This window comes from Centruroides sculpturatus, unplaced genomic scaffold, assembly GCF_000671375.1.
Source record: "Centruroides sculpturatus isolate CEXI.00-Female unplaced genomic scaffold, Cexi_2.0 scaffold1928, whole genome shotgun sequence".
NCBI classification, from domain to species: Eukaryota; Metazoa; Arthropoda; class Arachnida; order Scorpiones; family Buthidae; genus Centruroides; species Centruroides sculpturatus.
In genome coordinates this window covers 2017-29855 of record NW_019386023.1, presented here as the reverse complement: position 1 = coordinate 29855, position 27839 = coordinate 2017, and the positions used below count along the sequence as shown (strand labels likewise).

Here is a 27839-nt window from a genome sequence, read left to right as displayed (position 1 = left end):
CAGTTTTTTTTAAAAACTACAATAAAAAACTTTCTAATTATTCAAATTTAAAAATAAATTTAATAATTATTCTCTTATAAATTATTACATATCTGTAAATTTAATGCTTAAATACATAAAATATTTAAATGTTCTTTTATTAATTTTTCGAATCGAAAATAAAATTAAAAGTTTTTATCAACGATGTCAATGACCTATAATCTTTAAAAATACATATATAAAATATATATATATATATATATTTTTCGATTTTAATTTAAAAAAATATAAATTATTTTAATATAGACTTAATACTATATTTTTAACGTATAATTAAACACGAGAAACGTAAAAGTCCGAAAAATTTCGAATGTGGAACAGACGATAAAATACAACAGGGAAGTGGAGTGACGTCATCAGACCGGAGCGGCGTGAGGTCGCCACCGTCGTTGTGGACAGGTCGATGTCGGATACCGTAAGGAAAATGGTCGACTCTCTAATGTTTGTAATCCGCAAAAGTATCGAAAGGACCGACTACCAAACGTTTATTTAACGCAATTGGCATTAATTAAGAGAAGTTAAGTGCATCCTTTTTTTAAATATCGGATGATCGGAGAGTGTTTGTCGAGGATTTCGGATCGAACGAGTCCCTTCATCCATCATCATTGCCAATGATGATGATGACGACGATAAGGTTTATTTCGGGATTATCTGAATTAATATTAGTTCACGAAGATATTATTTAATTGGGAAATATGGAGACCAATGCGGAAAAGGAATGTTCCGCACTTGGAGGTTTATTCCAAATGATTATTAACGATTTAAAGGTAAGAAGACATTGGCCATATTTATTTATTTATTTATTTATTCAGTTTTCCTCCCCCTATCTCTCAATACATTATACACTTAAATAGAAAAATAAATTGTGTTCGGTGTAGTTGGTACCTTGCAATTCAATGCTTAGGCGGATGAGTGTGATACACTTCAATGATTTTTTTTTTCATTTAATGTATTTATATCAGTTCAAATATATAAAACTACTACATTAAACTACTACAGTTTTAATTAAATTAAAAAGTGTAATACTTCAACAGAGGAAAAAAAATTCAAATTTCTTTTTAAAAAATACTTTCGCCGTTTTACATATTTTTATGGTCGATTTGAAAATTGTTTCGGGCACGCTTCGCAAGCTTTAAATCCTGTATTTTTCGGATTCTTTGGCTGATGTTTGGTTATTCGTATCCTGTCCCGGGATTCGGCGGCGCGTTATGGCTCTGTGAATTCCAATTGGGGAGCGGTGCGGTGTCGATCGTGTTTCTTCGGGGGATATTTCCTTGTAAGAGATTGGTTCGGGACGCCTTTCTTTGCTCGTAGGATAACGTGGCACCGTTGGAGTTTGTTTTTCGAAATTAAATAATTGAGTTGGAAAGAAGTAATTCCTAATATTGAAATTTTTGGTGGTATAAGCGGAAAATTCTTTGATGCGGTATTTGTAACGTTTCGAGGAAAGTAAAGAAAAAAGCAAACAAATTTTATATTTGGATAATTTATCACTCGCTTCGACAATTTATTATTTGTGTTATCACACAATTAAAGTGCTTAATGATTAACATTGGCTTTATTTTGGAATATAACATTGGAATTTTTTAGTGTTAAAACGAGTGTATTTAAGGGGTAAATTTGACGTACTGGCCGGAAAGTGGTTCGTGACTTACGAGATTTTCACCGTAGGCCATCTGTATATATTAATTTATTTCAAAACATTTTAAAGGCATTTTTTATTTATAATCGTCACATTTAATTGAGATTTCAATATGGGTTTATTTTCTAAAATATAGCCAAGAATTACAGTATTTAACTATTAACTGTAGAATTTAATCTATAATACGGTCTGCCTGTGCTTGAAATTAATTATCCTATCTATTTTAATATCAATTATATCAGTAATGGAAACAATTTAATTTAATTATAAATTTCATTAAAAATGTTTTTTTTATTAATCGTTACCTTACCTTTTAATTAATATTATCTTAAACAGATGTTTCAAATGTTTTAATAGGAATTAATTTGCAAATATGTTTAGATTAATTAATGTACCTTTTTTTTTTAATTGTTGTTTTATATAATTGATTTATTATTTCTCAAATATATGAATAAATTAATAAATAAATGACCAATATATTGAGTTTTAGTTGAATATGATATAATCTTTTGTAAGACGATATGAAGTTGTATTTTCTCTGTCGGAAATTTTAGTTATAACTGGATACGTAGATAGGAAAATTAAAAAAACATGCTGTATATATTCATCCTATTAATTATACAGAAGGATAGAGAAAATAACAATATTCATAACTGCTGGATAAACTAATATTGAAATTTATATTATTGGATCTATTTATTTACGTGATGGTCACTTTTATGTAGCATCCTGTTTTCGACAATTAAAATCGTTGATAAATCTGCCAATATGATGATAGGTGGAAATTTTCAAGTAGTCGTAAAATAATTAACTTTTCCGTCAGTCATACCTATGGTTACTTTTTTCCTGGTACTAACCATTTGTCGCAACAAATACACTCCTCTTCCTAACATTGTAATATTAGATTTTCATTTAAAAAATGTATACATAATTAGATCTAGATAGTGTCTAAGGATAATGTTGAGCTTTATTACACCATATGTCATTAATATGTATCATTCATGCTTACGTTTACAGTAAATATAATGCAAAAATATATTTTAAAGATAAATATTATAAAATAAAAATGTCTGTGAATGAGTCTAATGATGATGATAAAATAAAGCACTTAGTATTAATAATCAAAGGCTCATTTTATTAAGTAGTAATCACAAGAGGTTACTCTAAATTTAGATTCTTACTTTTTTCTTTATGTAATAATATAAGTTTAATTAAGTTCATTTGCTTAAAGGATAAATTTATTCTTATTCTTATTTTATATTGTATAAGTGTTATTCCCAATTTATGAAGAAATTGGCTGATTATCTGTGATAAGTCACCATGAGATTAAAATAAATATTATACATTCCTATCATTTTATATCATCATACTATTTGATAAACTTTGACTTCAAAAAGAAAAACTTTAAATGATACACTTTATATAATGAAGTTATTTTATTAAATTTAGTCGATGCAACTTTCGATTAGAATTAATAATTTAGGATAATAGTATTTGCTGTTTTACACTTTAATATGCTGTACAGAAGATATAGTTCTTAATTATCTTTTGAATATTTATTTTATTGGCAAAATTAACAAATTAAAGCAGTTTTTAAAGAAAAACATTAGATTTTAGAATATTATAATTGAGTAAAATTTCAAATTAAATAGAAATGAAAGTATTTGGATCAATTCTATAATTTTCTAAGTTAATTTTTCCATAATAATGTAATTTGAATCCTTTAGATAGCCTTCAAAGTAAATTTTTAAAAAAATTCTGTATTTATTATAGATCTAGACACACAATTATTCTAAGGTACTAGAAGTAACATTAATTACCTAGTTACTATTTATAGTGCCAGATTACTTTATTAATTATTAAACTTCCTAGCTAGCCAGTCAGGAGCAACCCAGTATAATTTAGTATGCCATAAAATAGACGAAATAAATTTGCCATTTTAAAATATTTCATACTTTTAAAACTTAAACATTGTTATTTTGAAAAGCTTTTACAGATCAATAACCAAATGTGACACCATTTTTCTTTTTATCACACGTTTGAAAACATTATAACCACAGTGTAGAGTTTGTTTTGCTAGATAGGCTTTAAGATGTTGAACAATTAGAAGTGGATCCTCCAGTGTTAAGTGGACATTTGAATTTATTGAATCTCAAGATGTTATTCTGTGTATTTAATGCTAGAATAAATTCTCTTTAATTCCAAATTCAATACGGTTGTGCAATTGACTCTAATGATTTTTAAACAACTGATAACTTTAAAGTTATTCATTGTTAATAATAATCTGTAAAATTAAAAATGTTTAAAATTTGGTGCAATAAAAAAAAATATCAAATTTAAATTGTTTCAAAAAAAAGTAAGAATGATTATTTATTTTAATTTAAAATAATTATTCTAATATTTAAAGTTATATTCATTTAAATAATGTATATCTTGTCATCTAACAGAAAATGACCAAATTAATATATAAAGTAGGCTATAATCAAAATGTTATTGCTGGAAACTTTAATTTAATATGCTTAATGTATAATATATATCTTAATGATGGTGTTTAATTAAAAGGATGATTCGGAGAGAGTTATCATTTCAAGCAATTTATTTGTGTATATATAAAGTTTTTCTCTTTAATACGATAATGCTTAAAATAACATAAGTTAAAATATAAATAATTATTTTTCCGACAAACTAAAACCTGAACTTTATAGCTCAGGAATCTGCTTTACGTCACAGCTGAGTACGTTTTCATCACCACTCAGTTTTCTCATCAAATGATATATAAAAGATAATTATTGTTTGATTGCTGGTAATGGATTTATAAAAATTTAATTTTTTTTCCCCTGTATGGTTTTTAAATAGGCAAATAATTCCTATTTAATAAATGATATAAACAGTTCTAAATTCATTATATTTTATTAAGATTTCTTTGATTTTCAAAAATTATTATTGTCATTTATTTTTAATATTGTACTATAAAATAAAATGTTAAACTTAAATTTAAATTAAAAAGAAAACAGTAAAACTTCTTAAAAAATATTATATTTTGTTAATTTTAAAATTATATTTAATAACAATAACAGGAAAAATTAAATAAATAATTAAAAATAGATTTTAATATTTGATATAGATGATTTTTAGAGCATCATTTATGACACAGAGGACCAATTTGGGGGTTTATAGGGGTTGTTCTAATTTTAGTCCCTCATCTCTTCTTCATATTTCAAATCCCTATGCAATATGTGTATCAAAAATTTTATATAGATCTTAAGAATTATATTAGAAAGTAAATCTTTCTTCAAAGAAACTTTCTGTATAAAAGAAAGATTTAGTTTTTTTTTTATTTTATATCTTTTATATTTTTTTAATAAATAATAATATTCAGATTCTTAAATAAGTTAATACGATATTTAGTTGTTTTAAAAAACTACATTTAAACAATTTAAATTTAATAATTAAATTATTGTTTAAAATTATATTCTCTAAATAATTAATAAATGTTCTGTTTTAATTAATTAAGAATATAATTTGTGTATATAAGGTTAAACTTTATTTTAATGCAATCGTTATTTCTTTATTTAAATATTGTATTATCTATATAAGTAAATATTATTAGTTATTTTGTGAATATTTAATAGATTTTGCAATCTCTCCAGCTAATATTAACAAATTAATATTTGTAAACTAATGTGCTTGGAAAACTTCATGTGTTATGCCACAAGTTAGCAATATCATGCATGAATGAACATGGAATAGGAAACTTGGAAAGTACAATCATAGTTCAATGAATCTTATACACTGACAGTTTGGATTTTTTTTCTTCGGATTACATAATTTAATTTGCTAGAAGATAGTCTAAATGAAAGAGATTATGACAGATATCATTACTCTTAAAGATTTATATTAATCCATTTAAAATATTATATTTAGTTTGATGGCTTAAAAACTCTGTTTTGAATATTGATTGCTTCTAAATTCAGTTTTTTCTAGAATCCAAATTTAATTTTCTATTTTGTTTATTTAGATTATTTCTATATCTTTAATACAGCAAGGGATATATCTGTAATAAAATGATATATAAATGACATTTTATTATGATTTAGTTTTTGAAATATTGTTTATGATAAATAAAAAAGAATAAATGATAAATTTATCATTTTTAAATTTATATTTACTCTTCCTGAAATTATATTGAAATAGTTTTTAAGTGAATTATTAAATTCATATTTTAAAAGTTTTTAGAAGGTTAAATATTGTTTTAAGAAGAATCAGGGTAAATTGTACATATTTATCTTTTTAACCGGTACTTCAAACGTATGCTTGAAAATATTTTCAAATACAAGTTCTGAATATAAATCAGACTTGAACATGACTAATTAAGATAACTGATAACATTTGTCAGAACAATAAAATTACTGGTTAAAAAGGTTAACGCTGATTTGTAGAATGATTTGTGTTTGACCAGTTCAATTTTATGTTTAGGAAGTTAAAAAAAAATTGTATAAAGTTTATTTTATATTTGGATATAAAATTTAATTAATAATTTCTCAGAATAAACTTTTTAATAAAAATGAAAGATTCAACTACTTTGCGGGCTTTTAAAAGCATTTAAATTTTTCAAATATTTTCTTTTTTTACTGTATATAAGTGCACACTTTATCCTCAATTGTATTTCCTTTAGACTTTTAAGATAAAATTACACACTATGTTCATTGTATGGTAATTATATACCTTGAGGACTTGTTTACAATATTATCCAAATTGCTAAACAAAGATGGCCTTTATATTTATAATATAAAACCAATTCTTTTGACTTTTCCATAAGGACCATTTGGAATAGTACTCTGGAACTAAACTTGACACAGTGTGAATTGTGAGTCACTGCATTTTCTGTGTAGTGGTATTGATTGGTCATATAGTTGGGCAGAGGATTGGGAGTGGAAGCTTCCAAATATTATCTTGTAGGTAGAGGGGAGTAATCTAGAATTAGGTACTAAATTATAAATAATTTTAAGAATTAAATTTTTTATAATCAGTTTAAAAAAAAACAGTATAATTATGTTTATGAATGAACTAGATTTGGAAACTTATCTAATAGAGTGGTGCATTTTGACTAATATAACACACCTATCTGACTTTGAATATTAATTATAAAACTTTTAGTAAAGCTATTTATTCTCATTTGTACAGATCTTTATCTTTGTTAATAATAAAATTTTTCAAATTAATTATTAAGTATGCATTTCTTCTTAACTTCTTAATACAAATCGTACTAAATTTTTCAGTCCATTGGATAAGAATACATTCATAATTGAGTATACAATCAAGTGGAAAATCTAGGCTATCATTATCACACTCACCTGTGTTTATAGGTTACTTCCGCTTAGTGCTCACTCAAAGAAAGTTGACATCTCACTGACCTCAAATTATCAGCTTTTTAATACTTTCTGAGATATCTTTTATTACTTAAATTAAAGAGACAATAAATTCAGCTGTGTAAATCATAAAAATTTCGATCTTGTTGCAATAAAACATTAATAAAATATTTATTCGTGTTTAATATTAATTTTCTTTCTGAATAAAAATTTGTATAATATTTTTAGGGAGGAACACCAGCATGGGAGGATTTCTTAGGAAAAGCCACCAAATTACATTCTCAGTTGAAGTAAGTTGAATATTCTGTTTTATACACTATAATTTTCTTTCGAAAATGAAAGTATTTAATGCAAATAACTTTTTTAATGGAGCAATTAAATGAATAACATGAATGTTAGTGCAAACACCTTTATCTTTATAAAGAATGAATTGTATGCTAAAATATACTCAAGGAAAAAATTATGTAAATTATTGTTATAAACATATATTTAAATTTTCAATATTTTTATTAGTACTTTCATTATTTGAATTAATTAACTGATTAATAAAATTATTAGTTTTTTTTCCCCTCCCATCTTATTCAGTTCAGTGGAACATGTATTTAATAATAATAATTCCAAAGTTATGGTTTATGAATTGGAAGTTTGTTTTATATTTGTTTAATTACAATGATTTAAATTGATGTTTTGTTGAGGAAACAGTTTTGACAGTTGTTCAATGACATTCAATATTTAGTACAAGGACTGCTGTGTTGTAATTTGACTCTGGAGGTGGGTCTATGGGAAGATATTAACAGCAGCATTTTATACAGCTATATTGATAGTCCGTTATGAATATGCCGAACAGATGCAGTAATTTTTTGTCGACGAATTCCGTAGAATTAAAAATAGTTGAGAATAGATATCTACTATTAAACTATTATCAGTTTTTATTTAGGAGTATTTTGTTTCAGTAACTAATTTTATTTATGTAAACATTTTTAAGAAAAGGAAGTATCAGTTGATTATAATTAATAATAGAGTATCAATGACTGATCGTATAATTCTAGAAAACTGCTGCACACATGTAAAAGTCTATAATTTTTTTTTTTTTTTACAGGAGTTAATTCCTGTAATTATATATTTTGTAATATCATTTGATAAAGAATCTCTATCTATTTTACTGGAGATTTTATCAAAAGTTTTTATCATAATAAAGATAAAATTTAATTATTTGGAATTTTATAGTTTGATACGTATTCTAATCAGCTTAAATCAGTTTTACAAATGATATATTATTTTATTTTTAGAAAAACGTTAATTTTCTTTGATGAATTTTTGCCATAATCTCGACATTGATGGATAATTTCATTACGTAAAAGAATTCTTCCAAATAAAAGATTTAGCTGTTCACTTTATTATGTAATCAGATTTCTTCAACTTTAAAATAATACAGTAGGATTTTTCCAGTCGAAAACAATTTGACCTCTTTTAAAATAATAATAAAAGAAAATTAAATAATAAAAAAATTGTTTTATAAAGAATTACATTATAAAAGTATAGAAAAATATCTTTACTTCAACCATTGTTTACGGGTATATTAGAAGATTGGAAAGGAAAATGAGAACGTAAATTATGGCCTTCATCAAACCATTTATTTGAAGAATATAATGTTATATATTCGATTTTGAAACATTTTTTGTAAATATGTGTCATAATAAGAAGAGGGATCTCTGCTTTTATTTCGGAAAGGTTTCAACATAAACTATCCTTGGAATTATTTTATTAAATGAATGAATTGATAGAATCTAGTAAAAATAGATTATTCCATTCATTCATTCACTATACTCAGAATAAAATTTGAATTATCAAAGATGATTATTTTTAAATTACTTAAACATATAGTTAAACAATATCTTTAGTTAAATAGCTTTAGAATAATTTAATTTTTATTTTCTTAATTCAATTAAATTTATAATCGCAATCCTAATGGGCATTAAGTTATTAAGATATTTTGCCGTGGTTGTTAGTAATTTTAATGAAAATGTCCATATTGGTTTATTAAGCGATAATACTACAAGTGAAGAGTTGTAGCATGCTTTAACAGGTTAATTGTGATGAAATATCAATTTCATGCTTTGTAATTACAGAGATTTTTTAGACTTTATTAAGAAACACGTAGTCCATACATAAATGGTAATTTATTCCATTTGCACACTATATTTGGTATTGCAATATTTTAGTTATTATATAGAAGTGCATTGAACTGTTCTATAAAGTTCACTTCACTGCCCATTGTTCTTCCTGCTTCTCGTTAACTTTAACTATCCATTGACATTGTAACATGTCATATCCTGATTTAAAATAGCGGAAGAAATGTTTGTGAACCACCAATTCGTCAAGTACATTCGAGCAATTTACCCGTTCATTACAGTTAGAATAAGTGCTATAATTAATTAACATAAATATAAATATTCCCTTTTGATTTTACCTCTTCCAGAGCAACAATCGTGGCTTCAGCGGCATTTCTGGATTCATTTCAAAAGATCGCCGACATGGCAACAAATACAAAAGGTAAAAGATCAATACGAAATAATTTTATCAGTAGAATTTAGGATATTTTCAGCAGAAAAGTTTAATATTACATTTAAGTTATCTGTGTGTTTACTTTATTGCTATATTTAAATTGTTTTTACAATGGAGTCAAATTCTGTTTCTCGACTACAGGAGTCCTTTAGAAATTTATTACCCAGGGTGTTGGCCTGTTTCCAAGACTACTGACCATTTCTTTAAATAATGCTAAAAAAAACCACCATTCTCGTGGAATATTTAAAAACTTTCGGATCCAGCTCTAACAGCAAATGGTTCCTCCAACTCATTTCATTTAAAAACAATACTTAAATACGGCTTATGTATAAATTGATTCCTGATGCATTTACGACGAACTGGTCGGTTAGGTGACAGGACAAACACATTGTTTACGTCGGGGTAACCATTGTGTGGGCTTCCAGCAAGGACAAAATAACAAGTCGTCCATGAACCAGCAGCAGAATTCCCTTTTTATAAATCGGTCCCCCGCGAATCTACGAAAGTTGAGGGGGGAAGGGAGGGGGGGGAGAGAAAACGAACTCTGGCACGAGGCCAGATTCTCGGGTGAACAACCCCACCGGACCTGTTGTTCGAGTTTTCAGAAGCTGGTGTTTTGCCGAAGAACATACTATTTTACGGTTTGTTTCCGATAAGGTAGCAGCGCGTGTTTGTTAGTACGATTGCACTCGATCCTCCAGGGGGTGGGTGAAAAAGTGAGTTTAAAACCAGTTTTCGGGTTCAACACCTTAGAAAACGATCTCCCGATTTATCAGAAAGAGAGCGGCCCATCAACATATTTTTGGGAAGATGCGTGCGCGCGTGACTAATCAATGTCAAGTGTGCTGGCCTCCCCAGAGCAAACCGTAAAATAGGTTAAGCGTTACTAAACGAGATACATCTGGTATCGATCGGTTCGAATTTTATTTCCGGTTGGTTTACAAACGGTTTCGGAACCCTCAAAAAACACTCGGGACTTCTGTAGTAAGACATTTTCCAAGGATCCAGAAACCGGTCGAGTCTCCCCCCTCTCCGTATAGAGGTCACTTATTATAAAGGAAACTGAATGCGAAGACGTCTCGCAAAATGAAAGGATGGGCTTTTGTTGTGTTGTGGGTAGAAAGTAGGTGGAACAGAAGGTCAGCGGTTGCCCCACTCCACCCTGTCTTCAGTCATTGATCCGCTACCGCTGTCGGCAGGTGGATGGTGAATAGAAAATCCCCATCTATTGTCGATTCCGCGTGGAACCGTCGTGTTTCCTTATTGTAACCGCAAATTCTTTAACTGGGGTGACCAATATTGTGTGTCCTCCTATCCAGATTGAAAGAGAAAAAAGGAAATTTCGTCGGTTACGTAAGAATCACTCCCCCTTCACTTCCTCTTGCGTGTCTCAAGTTTATTCGCTTTTTAAGACGTTTCTTCCGTCGTTATTATTATTTACAATGGTAGTTAGGACACGATATCAATCTAGAGATATGCGTTATCGTTTTTTCCCTAACCTTTTATACAGAATGTCCTTTTTTCCACCCCGCTCACATTGAAAACTGTTTATTCTGTGCTCCAGGCCTACGTATTTTGATTACTGCCGTTCTATTTTTCATCTTCCGGTCTATAAATAGATCGTTTCGTTTGATAAAAATGATTGTTTCCGATGCAATTATTTTAAAAAAAATCGCATAAATTTTAATTAATCCGGTTAATTTCAACTTTTTCTAACTTTTACAAAACCAAACTCGTACGTGTATTTTAATAGAAGCGAAACAAATTCACGGGATTAACGATAGAAATACGATAAACAAGTCTATTTTTTAAAATATTTTATACAAAAATTATGGACGTAAGCTATAAAAAAAACGTGATTAAATTGATGAAAAAAATGTTTTGGATATAAGTGAACGGGATAACGAAGTTCGTGAGTTGATTACCGCCAAGTTTTCAAGGTCGTGTGACAGGCAGCATTGACAAAATTCATTTTCTTTTTTTTTTTCGTTAATCCTTCTCCCTTTTCGCCCGAGGAAGTTATAAAAGCGAAATTCTTCTTTAACAGATTTTAATGTTTGTAAACGCGTTTTATTTATTTTAAAACGAATTTAATTGGATTTTAATTTTCGCAGTTGTGCCTTGTATTGCGATTTACTTCATCAAATGATTGATACATTAATGTTGGTCTATAATTATCAGATTAAATTTTAATAGATTTTTTTTTATAATTGAAGGGTTTAAAACAACAGAATGCAGCTTTGGGAAAGGTTATAACTAATTCATCAGAAAGTAATAAATAACTGTAATTTCTGCAGTTAAAATAAGAAGAAAATTGACATTTTGCTTTATAGAAAACAGGCATATTAATAATTTATTCTGCTTCGGATTATTTGGACATTATTTTTCTCTAAGTAATTCCTTCGTGAACCGACTAACAATTACTTTGATACCGTATTAATCATCAAAGTGGGGAGAAGAAATAAATTTCCACAAAAAACACTCAATTTCATGTCGCCTCCAGTCCTATTATAGTTCTAGATTTAATTTTAAACAGACTTTTATATGTTAAAGTTGAAAAAAATGACTAAAAACAAATTATAAACTTTATATTTTAGCTTTAGATAATTCATTCATACAATTTAATTAGTAATTAAAAAAAAGTAATTATTATTATTATTATTGTTTTTAATACTTTGAAACATAGTCAGATACTTTCTGACCTTGAAAATAATAACACAATTTCACTTCACATTTTTTAACCCATTAAAGAAAATTTTAATAAGGATATTTTATTACTATAAAAGGTTTTCAAAATTGTGTAACGTGTCCATTGGTGGCATGTGTATAAAGTGAATTCGCTCATTAAATATACTTTAATGTTAAGTGCAATTATACAGCATTTTGCTCTTTGATGAGGTGTTATGTAACACAGTTCCAATTAAAACATATCATTCCTTATGTGGAACATTATACTTCGTCTTGGCCGATTGAGTAATATGCCGTTACGAAAATATCGATTTTCCGAATCTTTTAATAACTAATATTAAGTATTTAACATCATCTCTAAGATATTTAAATAATTAAAGATTTAATAATCTTTTAATACGAAATTTATTCACCAACTCTAATGCCTTATGTATACATGCATGCAATAATAGACATAAATCATGGATATAAGTATTATTTTTTAAGTGTATAGCGTTACAGAGTAACTTAATTTTAAAATAGTTTGGATAGAAAATTTAATGATTATTTTATTATAAGTAGACATTTCACTAGATCTATGACAAATTTATATAATTAAATATGTAAATTTGAATTATTATAATTACTTTTAAATCTGGATAAGATCCAATATAGCATGTTTGAATTTCATCGCACACACTTGTACATACTTAACAGCAAGATATCTTTAATGATTAAAATGCAGGATTAAAGCTTGAGATAATCTGCAGTTTTAATGGTTTGATTTGTAATCTCATGGGTTTAGTTGTTATAAGTAAGATGCTTTTGTTTATCAGTATTTAAAAAAAGAAAACTGGAACAGAACGAAGCGAAGGAGTCGATAATTTGTTACGTCGGAAATGTTTCTGAACTTCCCCATCCGATATCAGCTGCTTTCTAATAGAGAACACCTCTCAAACCTAATCTTTGGTTTGAGAATTGTTTTATTAGAGAGCAGCTGATGTTCCTGAAAGCTTTGGAAATGTTTCCAATATAATATATTACTGATTTCTGTGTTTCATTTGGTTTTGTTTTCGGTTTTAGCTATTGTATTCAGTTATTTTTTAAAACAATTATTTAACACTGAACAGTTACAGTTACAATTATTTTTTATTTACAAAGCAAAATTTAATTTATGCGATGATTAAATTCACCAATAACTTCAATATTATGTATAGAATGTGTATAAGAAGAATTTGCCACAAGGATAATTTTTCTGCCTGTGTAGCAGATTTATCTTATCGTTAATTCAATATACGGAAACAATCGTAAATTCTGTTAAATGATAGCGACTCTGCTTATCTCTAGAAATAAATTTGTTAATTGATTTTTTTTTTCACACAGCTTAAAAATAGATTGGTAGAAATCTGGCATTTTCATTCTGATTAATTTATATTTCTAGCTGAATTATTCTTAAGATCAGTAATTAATAAAATTCATAATTTAATGTTAATGTTGAAATTAATTAAAAATAATAATAAGTTAATATTTATTTATACAGAAATATAAAATAGATATTTTTCACTTATAAATATTGAAAGTGTTGAGGTAGAGGTTTTGACTTATGATAAAATTTATTAGATGCAGAAGTTTTGAATTTAGTTAGTTATAATTACTTGATATTATAATTATTTTATCATTACTCTTTGTGGGAAAAGTGTATTATCATCATTATTATCTATGTTTATATTTTAAAAACTTGTGGGTTTTTTGTTGCTTTATTTCTTTTACTATTACTTAATTTTAATGTTTTTTGACTATTAGCAGGTTCAGGTTTAGACTAGTATGGTCCTAAGCTATAACATATAAGAGGCCTTCCATTTTAAATAATAAATTTAAAAGCACAAAGTCTCAAGCATCCTGTAGTGTGAGACCTTAAGCTGTAACTTGTTTAGTGTGTAAATCCATCCCGTTCTTAGATTAAGTGAAATTTCAAGTTTAATTTATATCATATAATTCTTTTTTTAATTGTCTATCTCAGTTTTAATAATGATAAATTAGTGTATATAATATATTTTTCCTGTATATCAGGAAATAATCTCTCTGATTAATTTTTTTACACGTATTAATTGAAGAATATTACGGTAAAAATATTTTTGATTATATTGTAAATACTATTGGTTAACGTCTTATCACATTACAAATTTTCAATTGTCAGTTTATATAGAATTATGCTAAATAGCTAGCACATAGATTAGAATATAAAGTATGAATTAGTAATAATCATTTAATTAACATTGTTTAAAAAGTAAAAGACAATTATGTAATTAAAATAACATTGCAATTAAATAAAGCATAATTTTATATATATATATATATATATATATATATAATAAATATTAGAACAGAATAAAAAAAAATGATGTTATAAGTTAACATGTTTGTGATAGGAGTGGCTGGCATTCAAGGACTCTAACCAAAAAAAAAAAAGTTTGTAGGAAAATTAACCTGGCATTTAAAATGTTGTTATCTCTTCGAGGCATTTTCCCGTAGAGTGGCTTATTCTGGAATTAATTTGCCATTAAAAGAATCTCCTCTTTTTATTTATTTTATAACGATAAAAAATGTTACTTTTGGAATTTCAGTTTCATTCAAATATAAATTTAAATGCTATTAAAATTGAATTAGCATTTCTGTAATTGTTTTCCTAAAATATTTTCATAAATATGTAGAAATTAATGTATGTTAACGTGATTTTTAAACAATAATATGTGGGGGTGGCTTGAAAGCCATTTAATTGTTTGCAATTCTCAAACAAACCAGCAAAGGATTTTAAGTGTTATAATTTCATTTTTTAAAGCATTGTAACTTGTGTATTAAACAAGAAGGCTCTAACTTCAAACAGTTTTTATGAAGTATGCAAGTTATAACAAAATACAATCACATTATAGTCTTAATTAACTGACTTCTGGATACCTTTATATATTAAAAACAATACAAATCCTTATTACTTCACAGAGATTTTATACTTTGATGTATTATAATAATTATTGTGTACAAAAGCATTTTGTGGTGTCATTTGTCAATATAAATCTTCTCAATATTTTAAAATGGTTTCAAAATTATTTTATATATTAAAATATATTTTTACTAAGTTATAAGAATTTGTTTTAGCTTAAAAATTTTATTAATAGAAGTTTATAAAATGGAATGGCGTAAAAATAATTGTGCTTACTTTTGACATAAAGAATAGTGATATATTTATATGTTGTTATATAATCATATAGTGAAATTAAATTAAAATTATTAGTATATTTATATGATGTTTTCTTCATCAATATTCAAAACCTATGATGCAGGAGCAACCAAAGATATAGGAACAGCTTTAACACGACTCTGCTTAAGACATAGAAGTGTAGAAGCAAGATTGAAAGCATTTACGAGGTCTGTTTATTATTTATAGAAAGTGGTTATATTAAATAATATGGAATTTCAGTAAATCTGGAACTTAGATTAAATATTCATCATCTTTCTAGTTCATTAATGGATAGCTTGGTTGTGCCATTACAAGATAAAATGGAAGAATGGAAAAAAATAGCCTATCAACTAGATAAAGATCACGCCAAAGGTAAGTCATAAATTTATGTAATAATAATAAATCTAAATCATTACTCCTTATGCTTAAATCATATGTTTATATACATCATTAACTAAAATTATGCATTATTAAATTTTATGTAATGCAATTAATACTCAATTAAGATATATTTCGGAAAATTTATGATATGAATTTGATTGATGCAATATAATTTTGATCAGATTAAATTTTTCTGCATTATTACTTAGCAACTTAAAAATTAAAGATGATACAATAGAATTTAAAGAGATGATATAACTTCCATTTAATTGTATATTGCATATTATAATGCAATAATTAATTTGGTATAAATGATGAAGATTCAAAAGATAAATATCTGTAATAAGGCATAAATACTTTTGTCATTAATATTGTCTTTTTAAGGTATAAAATTATAAAAGCATTTGATTAGAAGAGTGCTTGTTGATCTAGAAAGTGATTTTACTAAGTCTTTTTATACAATATTTGATTATATATATTATTAAAATTTGATTAAGTGATTGTTATATACTCATTGATTCTTTAATACCAAAAAATCTTAAAAATAAGCTCCTTACTTACTGAAGTCCTGTGCAAAAACACTTCATGATGTTGAAAACAAATCTAAGATTATCTTCGGGTTGCCATATTTTTGAATTAATTTTAAGGCTTTCTTTTTAAATTGTTTTGAATCTGAAGATGAAATTTGCTCTTAGAAATATTAATCAAGGATTTTGCAGGATTTCTATAAGTAAGGAGTTTATTCTTAATATTTTTTTATTAAAATCTTTTTAGAAATTCCTAAAAAATCCATTATATGAATTACTTTTCTAATTGACTGTTAATATGAAGGCACTATGTTCCAGCTTAGGCTATTATTGATGATCGTTAATATTTTAAATAAATTTTTTTTTAAAACAAAACACATTTTTAATCTTAACATCTGTTAAAGACTCTAATTGTTAAATTATAATAATTCTTGTTATAAAGAATATAGAATATCTGTTTAGTCATATTACCAATGACATTAAATTCTGTGATTAAATCTTAAATGCTGTCATATAACTTAATATAATCAATTAGCACCAGAACAATCAGTATGGTTATATCTGAATTAATTAATAGTTGTGAAAGTGAATATTGGATGGGGATTCAAGTAGTGTAACTGGAAATGCAACTGCACAGCCAGGAGGAGTTGTGGCTTCAAGTTTCACTCCAGACGAATTATTTACTTCCAGAATAGTCTAAATTTAATTTAAAAATTAATTTATTTCTAATTATTAAATAATATACAAAGAGATGGCAGCCTGACTTCCTATCTATAACCAAATTGCTTCAATTCTGGTTATTAAGTAGCCTTAATGTAGTCTGATAAAATCTGGCAGTTAATTTTTTATAAACAGAAAATATACAGACTGAATAAAATAAATTTTAGGTAAGTATAAATTAGGATAAATATAAATATGTTTTGAAATATAATTGATAAGAAACCTTCTCTGATAAAAATGCATATCAATTAATCGGACAAAGTATGTTAATTCTTAGTTTGATTTTACAAGTTAGTTTTAAACTTCAGTTCTAATAAGTGTTGTAAACAAATTTTTCAACAAGGTTTTGATTTTAAAATTAAAAGATGTGTTAGTAGTGATAAATACCTGAATTACTCTAAGCTACACTAGTATTTTTCAATATGAAAGTTAAGCTATTGTATATTTGTCTTACTATGTAGTTTATATCAAATACATAAACTATATGGTCACTGATTTGTTTTAGTTAATTTGACCTTACGAAAATAAACATTTTAATCAATACTTATAATTCAATTTAAGATTAGTTTAATTTGTAAGGAGCAGCTAAAATAAATTCAGAAAAATAAAATATTTGATTTTAAATACTTGAAAGATTAAAGTTTAACTGTGAATACTGTTGAAATGCTTCTTTAATACATTTGATATATTGTTTTGAAAGCATTTTTTACATAAAATTTCAGTCAATTATACTATAAATAAAGTACGTCATTATTATTATTTAATAACAAACATGTTTTGTTTAATATATTAAAGAATTTTGATTTTTATGGATGACCTTTTCCGATATTACTTTGTCACTAAAGTAAACACTATTAATATAATATAAAAACCTGCATTTGCCAGATATGTTTACTCCTTTTATTATAACACAATCCAATGATTTCAGTTCTATCCATAAATAAAAATGCACGTTATATAAAATTTATTTTTATCAATTCTTTACAAGTTATCTGTTGAATAAATTAGCTAATGTTTTCATATATTTATTGTAAGATCTAACTAATCAGTTATAACTCGACCCTCTAGGTAGATATCAATAGATTGATTCTCATATCAGAAAATATGAGGATGATATAGAATAATTCTGCAAATTTATCACATTCGACGTCATTAATTTTTAATGGTTCATTTTATGGATGATAGTTATTTTAAACTGCTTAAAATTCAAATTAGAAATTTTAATATTTTGACATTTAATCAGTATACTGAATGTTTTTGTCTACAAAGTTTTTTTTTTTTTCTATTATTAGTTTTGCCTAAATCAATAAAATTTTATTATACATGTATCTTTAAATCAATTTTATCGTCTAAAGAGCATTTTCTTCAATATTTAGTTTTCTGTCAAGAGTTAGAAGTATTGTTAGAGAAAGCAATTTAACAGAGCAATCCAAAAACTATATTGTAGAATTCTATGTTTATTGGAAAAATTCTTTGACTAGTTGACTAGCAATATATATATTGCTAGTCAACTAGTATATNTGTATAAATTAATTTATGTAAAGTAATTTAGTCAGAAATTTATTGCTTTATTTTACTTGGGAAGTAAATATCTGATTATAGTATTTATTATAAAGCATAAACGATAGATATAACAACATTTTCTTCTTTAAAATTATATTGGATATCAATTTATTTTGCTTGTTCTTTTGCAGTTTGCATAAATTATGTTGGAATTATTTAGAAATAGAAGATTACTCAAGTGCATTTACTGATTAAAAATTTATAAATGTTTTATTTTGTTGGCACAGTTAATATCACGGAAACAGAATATTGATTGTGAATGTTTTTAATAACAGTTTTAATTATTCTTACGCAAATAATATATGTATGTGGCTTGTCTCTTAAAGTTTTAGTTATCTGATTATTTCTTCCAATATTTTTATACTGTTATAGAAAATTTTTCAACATTTATTTCCAATGTATTTGATTATATTTATTACAGGAGATTTATTTACTAACATTTAATAATTATCATCATTAATATTTTATTCATAAAATACATAAACAATTTAAATCAAATGATGATATTTCTATTTTATATTTATATTGAAAATTATTTGATTTGGTCTTTAACAGAAAGAAACAAAGGAAATTTAATATCTATTAACTGTTTTAATTCCAATAATGATGGAGAATATCTTAGCTAGAGTTAATTTGAGTTTACATGAAGTATATTTTACTATATTCTATTGTTTTTGATGAGCTTGATAAAGTATTAAATTTGTAATTAAGAAGATCTAAGCAGTTTTATAGGTACTGATATAAAGTATTCAATTTGACCCACAAATTACAGAAACACTTTTAATGGGACAAATCTTTCCTAATTTTTAAAGGATTAGAATCCAGAAAAATTAATTATTAAAGGTATCATGAAATTCATTTTTAAGAAAAACAGTCTTTGAATAGCTTTAAACTTGTGTCGATAACATTGGGTACGTTCCGGTATGCATTAAACTAGGGCTGCGGAGTTGGTAAAAAAACACTTGACTTCAACTCCTTTTAGTTGGCCGACTGCGACTCCCGACTCTGGAAAATTAAATACCAAGTCATCTTATGGGGGGCATAAGTGCTCATAGGGGGGTACCCTACTCTGAACTCTGAAAGGAGCCTGAGGTGTTTACCCAAATATTTTTATAGTTAGTATTTTTATAATATTTAACTTACATTAATGTTTATTTGTATAAAAAAATTAATTTTTAACAAATATTTAATAAGAGGAAAAAGGGGGAGTGATAAAATTCCGCATCTACATATCTTTATTCTACAGCTTTTGCACTTCAATTTCACTTCTTCTCATGCCAGAAATTCCTCCCGACTCCGACTCCATAGCCCTGCATTAAACAGTGCATCAGTATACTAAAATATGTTAGATATTCACCAATGAGTTCATTCATTCAGCAAATGGTGCTTATTGCATTTGTGGGACTATGGATATCGTGATGAAACATTTGGCTGCCTCTGTGGTTATATTATTAACACTATTTTTACTATCTGTATTAACTCAAGATTATTTTGACAAAATAAATGTGTGCTGTTTGCTGTTGCCATCTTATAAGGTCACCAGACATTCCATTAAAAGCTTATTAAACTGTTCATCATTGTATTGGTTGTGTGAGATCTAGGATTTCCAGGATAGTATAGTCCATTTTTAAGAAAATTTTTATATCACATCCATCGTGATTGTTATTTAAACATTGCACAATATACTGATTGAATAACACTCCTTGTCAACCAATGGACAAGACTTAACAGTCAGCTGCTAAATGATAATATCCAGAAGTGAAAGGAGAGGAAAGTAAATGACACCATTGTGTCAACGTGAGTCATTGCTGAACTAGCACCTGTGAGATCAACCTTCATTTCTAAAAACTGCCGATCACATGACCATTTTTCCAGGCAAATTTGTATATAAGATTGAAGCAGCTGCACTTTGGACGTTTTTGTCATAATGTCCCAATGAATTAGAGTTTGCCTTCATCCAAATAGGAATAGGCCTTCGTCCAAGGAGAAGACTTGCTCTTCATATAAGGATTGGACTCATCAAATCCCAAGCGGACTGTGCACCCATAAGGAGGAACATTTGCTATACAACCAAGGAATACAACGAGGACAAAGCCCAACACACGACAACGCCACATATTCTGTTGTCAATGATCAGCATTTACTTTGAGATATTTTCACAGAAATTTGTAAACTCTCTTCATGTTGAGATTAGGTCCATAGATAGGTGAGGAATGCTTATCGCGAGCATACGAAAACTTTTTGTTGCACTGCTTTATAGGATTATATATTTAATTGCATTTGTTCATTTATTTTGTAGGAATTATATCTTAGAGTTATGGTTATATTAAACTTTTATTTGTTAAGTTAAACCCTGACTCCCTGTCTTAATCGAACAAACATCATCTATCAACATACCCATCGACCTCCCCACTCAACTATTTGCTTTCCTAACCATCTGATTACAACATGAGCAAGTCTCACTGACCTTAAGTGACAAGTGAGAAACCCCCTTTTGCCTCCAGATTCTCACAGTTGTGGCTGAGACTGATATATACTGGAATGTACCCATTTTTACGAATCACACGTTTAAAGATCTCAACAAATTATAGCATTTTCAGGTTACGAATGAAAATTTTGTTATAAGTGAAAATTAATAACATCTAAACAGATGAAACTTTGTTATATTTATAATGTTTATCTGGTATTTAGATCGATGGCTAAATTATTATTTCTGGTATTTATTATTATTTTTTTCAAATAACTCGCTCACAAACACTGTGTAAAATTAAATAAAATAAGATGATTTTTTTTTCTTGTTTGATTAAAATATGCCATATGAGTTTTGAAAAATAATTTCTTTGTTGAATTTAGGATTCAGAATTGGCCTTGTTCCATGAAGTTACTCATTTGCAAGAGATAGTTGATGCCTTGACAAAACTAACTGAAGATCCTCAGTCACTTCCTTCAGCAAGTGAACAAGTTATTAGTGATATAAAAGGATCTGATAGTGGATGGTCATTCCATGTAAGTATTTATTGAATAAGTTATTATTTATACAAATTATTAAATATTTTATGTTTGGTAAGCTATGAATTGATAACTTCTCTTCTCATTTAACCATTCTCTTCAGTTTAAATTTTTAAAGTTTAGATTGCAGAGATTTATGTCTATTTTTAAGTCTGTCTATTTTTATGTCATTGAAGAAGCTGAAAATAAATTTTAAATTTTATTTCAACTGAAATAGTAATTGAATCACTTTTAATATTTTGATTAATTTAGTAAATAAAAAGATTATAATTTTAGTATTTTACTAAATTCTTGAAGCTTATGAAAATATTTTTGAAAACAAATTATTAAAATTTTCATAGAGGTATGACAATTTTAAAATTTAATTTCCTCCTAATCAGTATAGTTTAATGCATTCATTTTAGCTGATGATCAATTTTTCTTTTCAATAGACACCTCCAAGTTCACCAACTTCTCTTGGATCAAGAAAATCAAGTATGTGCAGTATTAGCAGTTTAAATAGTTCATCTAGTGGCAGTACTAAATCACATTCTCCATCTCATCACTCACGTTGTCGTTCTCTTTCTCAGGTGATTTTTATCATTTTGTAATTATTATTTATAGTTTTATTTTTTTTGGCTGTTGTTGTAAATAATAATCAATTTGAATTCTTTTATTTGANAAAAAATTAGGTATTTAAATTTTACTTTTATTCTATTGTAGTTTGTGTTTTGAATCGGCAGAATATATAATTGGTCAAATAATTGGTGATTTTCAAAAGTATAATTTGAAAACAATAAAACGCTCAGGAATTGATTTGTATATTGTTTTTGTTTCAGTAATTTGTTTTTACTAACTGCTAAGGCATTATCGTCTTGGCTTCTGTTAACTTATTCTGCTAAGGGAAAATTTAGACATCTCGACGTTTTATCCAATTCCAAATTTTAATGATTTCTAATTACAATTGAACAAGATTTTGTCTGATGTTTTATAGATTTTTTTAAAAATGGTAAGAAGAATAGAAACAAACTTAATACTTTTGCTGTTTAGATATTTCAAGGACGATGCAGAAAGTTAAAACAGGTATTGGGAATTTAAGGCTGTCTGATAGTATAAAATTTATTTTTAGAAATTTAGATTTAATTTTAAATAAATGTAAAAATGCTTATGAGCTTTGCCAAAATGTTAGAAATTCCAAAGATAGCATTAGATGATCAGAATAATAAGACAGAATATGTTGATTAAATCCCTATATTTATCAAAATTTTCAATATCGAAACTATTAAACATTATAAAAAGAATTATCTAAACATAAATTAAATAAAAAAAGTTGTTATTTATAAAAAAATTGATATTAAACTGACCTTTTTTGCACATTTCCAGCACTTTCGATATAAATGAGAAGCAAACGTTTTTGGCCTCTTTTCAGGAGCCACTCTCAGGCTCTTTATTGAAGAGTTTTTTGCTGAACTTTTCAGTTTGGAACACTTTTGAAAGACATTCTGGAACAAGTTCCATTTAAATTAGAAATGTACAAATAATTCAATATTTGGTAGCAGATTTATTTAAACTGTTGTAATCTGTCTTTACTCGCTTTTGTTTATTAACAATTTTACAATTGAAAATGAGTGCATTTATTTGAAAATATCAGTTTAAATATGATACTGAATTCTGATAACAATAATAGAGACAGTTATAATAAGAAATTAATTTTAGTGTAATTTTCTTCCACAAAATTGGAAGAATTTATAAATTGTTTCTAAATAAAAATGCATATGCTCATTTGATAATATCAATTTATACTACAAAATTAATATGTAGAAAGCAATAATTTAACAAATTTAGCATCGATTACAAGCAAAATAAATTGTTTGTTTAAAAATAAAAACAGAAGTCTTTGAATATATTTAAGACCATGTTTAAATATAATTATAATATTTACAAATTGGAGAGTCAAAATATACTGTTAAATTTTGGAAAGATTTGTTTCGAGAGCAATCTGTAATCATTTAATAAGAAAAATTAGAATAAATGTTATTGCTAATATGAAATTGCCGAGTCAAAAAGTTAATACACTATGGATGATTGATTATAGTATATAATAGTAATTTTATTCGGCATTAGATTATTAAATTCGATAAAGATACTTATGAATTCGAAATTTGCAGAAATGGTAGGCCTGTCACTGAATAATTTCCAAAATTATATGTGTAACTGCTTATTATGTAATTTACAATTTTCTTTATATGATATTTCTTCTGTAATTTAAAAATCTCTGTCCAAACGAAACAATTAACAATGTTCTGTTCTTTGACAGTTTATCATTTTAATATTGCTTTTTGTTATTTTATCATTTCAAAAATTACTTTTTTGCCAATTTAACAATTTTTTTTATTGACTTTCTATACTAAGATTTCATTCGTGCATTCTAATTTTTATTTGATTCGAAGAATGATATCACAGAATTCTCTGCAGCCGACCGATTTGATATAAATCAACCTTTATGTTACTTCATAGATTAATTTGAGTTTTACTTAGCTTCTACTACCATTAAAAATATTAGAATTAGAATGATGAATTACATTAGAATGATGAATTACATTAATTGTTTGTCTTAATATTATATTTTAGGTGCTATACAAAGAAAAATGTTTATACGATGACTAAAACCTAAGCTGTCGGGCTCCCTAAGGAGTCGTGAACTGGCCTAGACAAACACAGCAGGCCAAAGTTATGTAAAATTGAAATGAAGAACATTTTTAATTAACAATAATAAAAGATCTCAAAAATATAGATAAAAATTATATGTTCTTGTTTACTTCTCTTAATTTTTATATGAACAAGATTTCCAATTTATGAGTAAATTAGATATTTTAATTATTATAAGCATAATAATGTAATAGTATTATTATATTTAAAATATGGCAGAGAGTTTTTTGTAAATTATTGTCTTTGTGTTAAAAATAAGAGTTTCCTTGAGTATACATTATGTATAAAGTCATTCCAAACTTTTATGTATGCACGATTGCTTTTTTCTTCTCCTTGTTTATAGTTCTTATTGAAGGTCCACTCTATGAGTAGTAATTCAGAACTGTGTATGGTTTAATATAAAATAGTATGTTAATATTTCAATAAAGTAAATTCCATAAGAAACTGGATGATGAACATATAAATAAATAAAAATCAATGCCTCAAATTAATCCGGCAAATACGATTTAGTGAAAACAAAAAATGTTTTTGACCCAGTCGATGAATTTTTGTCAGTTCTCGAATATACAGGGTGGTTATAATTAAAGTTGCCCTACTCAGACCTGTATAGAGTCCGTAATCGTTGATGTATTTTGATGTAACTTGATATACGTTATATGGACCATGGTGAGAGAAAAACGCAAAAAACTAATTTTTTCAAATTTCTAACACTAGGTGAAAACAATGGTTCCTCAAAAACAAGAAACACAAAATGGAAACACGCAAAAGGTTTTAATTCATGACATTTGTTCAATGTGCAATCCATTTGCACCAATCACATGTTCAAAGAGCCTTACAGCGTGTTCAACAGTAGCCCGATAGGTTTCTTGAGAAATTGCAGCAATATGGTGTGTTATGCTTGCTTTCAATTCAGGCAGAGTTCATATGCCTCCTCTATAGACATGATCTTTCAAATATCCCAACAACAATAAGGACTCTGCCTGAAATGAAAGCAAGCATAACACACCATATTGCTGCAATTTCTCAAGAAACCTATCGGGCTACTGTTGAACACGCTGTAAGGCTCTTTGAACATGTGATTGGTGCAAATGGATTGCACATTGAACAAGTGTCATGAATTAAAATCTTTTGCGTGTTTCCATTTTGCGTTTCTCGTTCTTCAGGCACCATTTTTCACCTAGTGGTAGAAATTTGAAGTAATTATTATTTTTTGCATTTTCCTTTTCCCCATGGTCCATATAACATATAAACCAAGTTTTATCAAAATACATCAAAGAGAACAGGCTCTATACAGGTCTGAGTAGGGCAACTTTAATTATAATCACCCTGTACAAATTAAATTTTAAACTGAATAGAGCGCATACAAATAAATGTTTCTATGTTTAACAGCTGAAGAGCCATTTATTAGATCAAACATGTTTTCGTTTTCATTAAATTGTACTTGCTGAAGTAATTTAAGATATTAATTTTTATTTATTAATATTTTATTTGATGAATATCTTAAAATTCATATTTTAAAATTTATTTTAAAATATGAATTTTAAGATATCAGATGAATTTTTAAAATGTTTTTTCTACCTATTTTTAAGAAATTGGATTACAAGCAGATAATAAAAGAATGAAATTTAATGAATTGAAAGAGGATGAGATGACAATGCAGGTAGTATGTGCATGTGTATGTGTACATACAGATGGCAGACATATGTCAGAAAACTGTTGCAAACTTCAAATTTTAAAAAATTATTATATAACCTTGAAAATATATGAATATATTATCATATTTACAAATTTGTAGCATATTAGTGATGCTTTTTTAATGTCTAAATCCATTTGAGCATGTTTTTGAATGTTAAATTCAATGTTTCATTGATATTGTAATATAGAATGACACTACACTTATTAATATAATATATTTAATAATATATCAAGATTTTCACTCTTTTTATAATGATGCTTCATATAATTTAACATTATAAATAGGTGACTCATCTATCTATATTACTGAGTTATCTGAATCATTGAATAACTTATTAGCCAAAACTTGTTTGTTTATTTTAATTAAATGCAATGCCACATACTTTTGTGACTACAGGCACTTCCTTAAATGACGATTCCATTAAAAAAAGTGAATAACACAAATATTTTGCCTAAAGCAAGAGTTGTATACACAATATAGTGATCAGAAACCGGTCCCTGTGTTACAGTTTGATAGATTTACAAGGAATATACTGTAGCAATACAGTGTTGTTCTTTGTAACTCATTAAAAATCTTGGCAAATTATTAAATAAATCACTTTTATTATAAGATAATATAATAATCAGCAAATAAGATGAATTGCTAATCAACGATACGATCATTCAGTAGAAACATAATCAAATGATCGCCTTAAATAATTGGGCTGTATGATTAATACTAAGTAATTTGCTACTAGAGGTAGATGTTAGGTGCCATCTCTTAACCAAATTAATAATTATAACTATAATAATTTATTAAATAATTTAGAATCATCTAGAAGAAAAGAACTGGGGAAGAATTTTGAAACTGTCTGTTAGGATGTGAAATGCTAGTTAAAAACTCTAAAGAAATTTAAAGAACTTTTATGAATTATTTAGAACATTGATATTTAGAAAATTTGAAGGCAAAAAGTTTCTTAAAGCATTTGTTTCCAGTAATTCTAAAATATGTCAAAATTTTTGTGTATGATTTGCATGCAAGGCAAAGATTTTAGTGATTTAATGATATTAATAAAAATACAATAATTGTTTTGTAGCATTTCTTAGTGTAGTATTTAAATTGAGTTTTTAATGAGTATTTAATTAAATCAAATAACTTAATTTTATTATTTTGTTTTTAGAATATAAAAGAGTACGACAAGACATTAAAAAGAAATCGTCTGACACCTTACGGTTGCAAAAGAAAGTTCGAAAAGGTAATTTTTATTTAATTAAATTTAGAAAGAAATTAATGTTTTAATAAGTCAAAGAATAGATTTACTGATATAACTTTATTTTTATTGTATATCTAAATTACTCTTATCAGATTATTAAAAAGTAATTAAGAAATTAGAAATTATCATAATTAATATTACAATCTCCAATTATAATTGAGTTTATTTATTTAAAATCTTTTAATGAGCGTCATTAGGATTAGAAATTATCATTTATTAGTTCTTATTATTTAAATTAGATTATTATTTTTTATTATTTATTAAAAATGTTATAAATGAATTTTTCAACAGCAAGTAAAGGAGATGTACAGAGGAGTTTGGATACTGCCCTACAAGATGTCACGGATAGGTACCTACTTTTAGAAGAGACTGAAAAACAAGCCGTGAGAAAGGCTCTGATTGAGGAAAGAAGCCATTATTGCCTTTTTGTGGCTTGTTTAAAACCAGTTGTTGTAAGTAATTTATGTATTAAAATACTTATATATA

General features: G+C 26.5%; 1 protein-coding gene across 1 annotated transcript; it reads left to right on the top strand.

Annotated features, from left to right (window-relative positions):
- Positions 1 to 371: 371 nt before the first annotated feature.
- On the top strand, positions 372 to 27839 carry LOC111613171 (metastasis suppressor protein 1-like; the record flags this gene model as incomplete). The annotated part of the gene is made up of 7 exons (XM_023354496.1): positions 372 to 806; positions 7279 to 7340; positions 9530 to 9603; positions 15621 to 15705; positions 15798 to 15889; positions 27261 to 27335; positions 27645 to 27839. Coding segments are annotated over exons 1-7 (655 nt in total), but the record flags the coding sequence as incomplete, so codon positions are not given.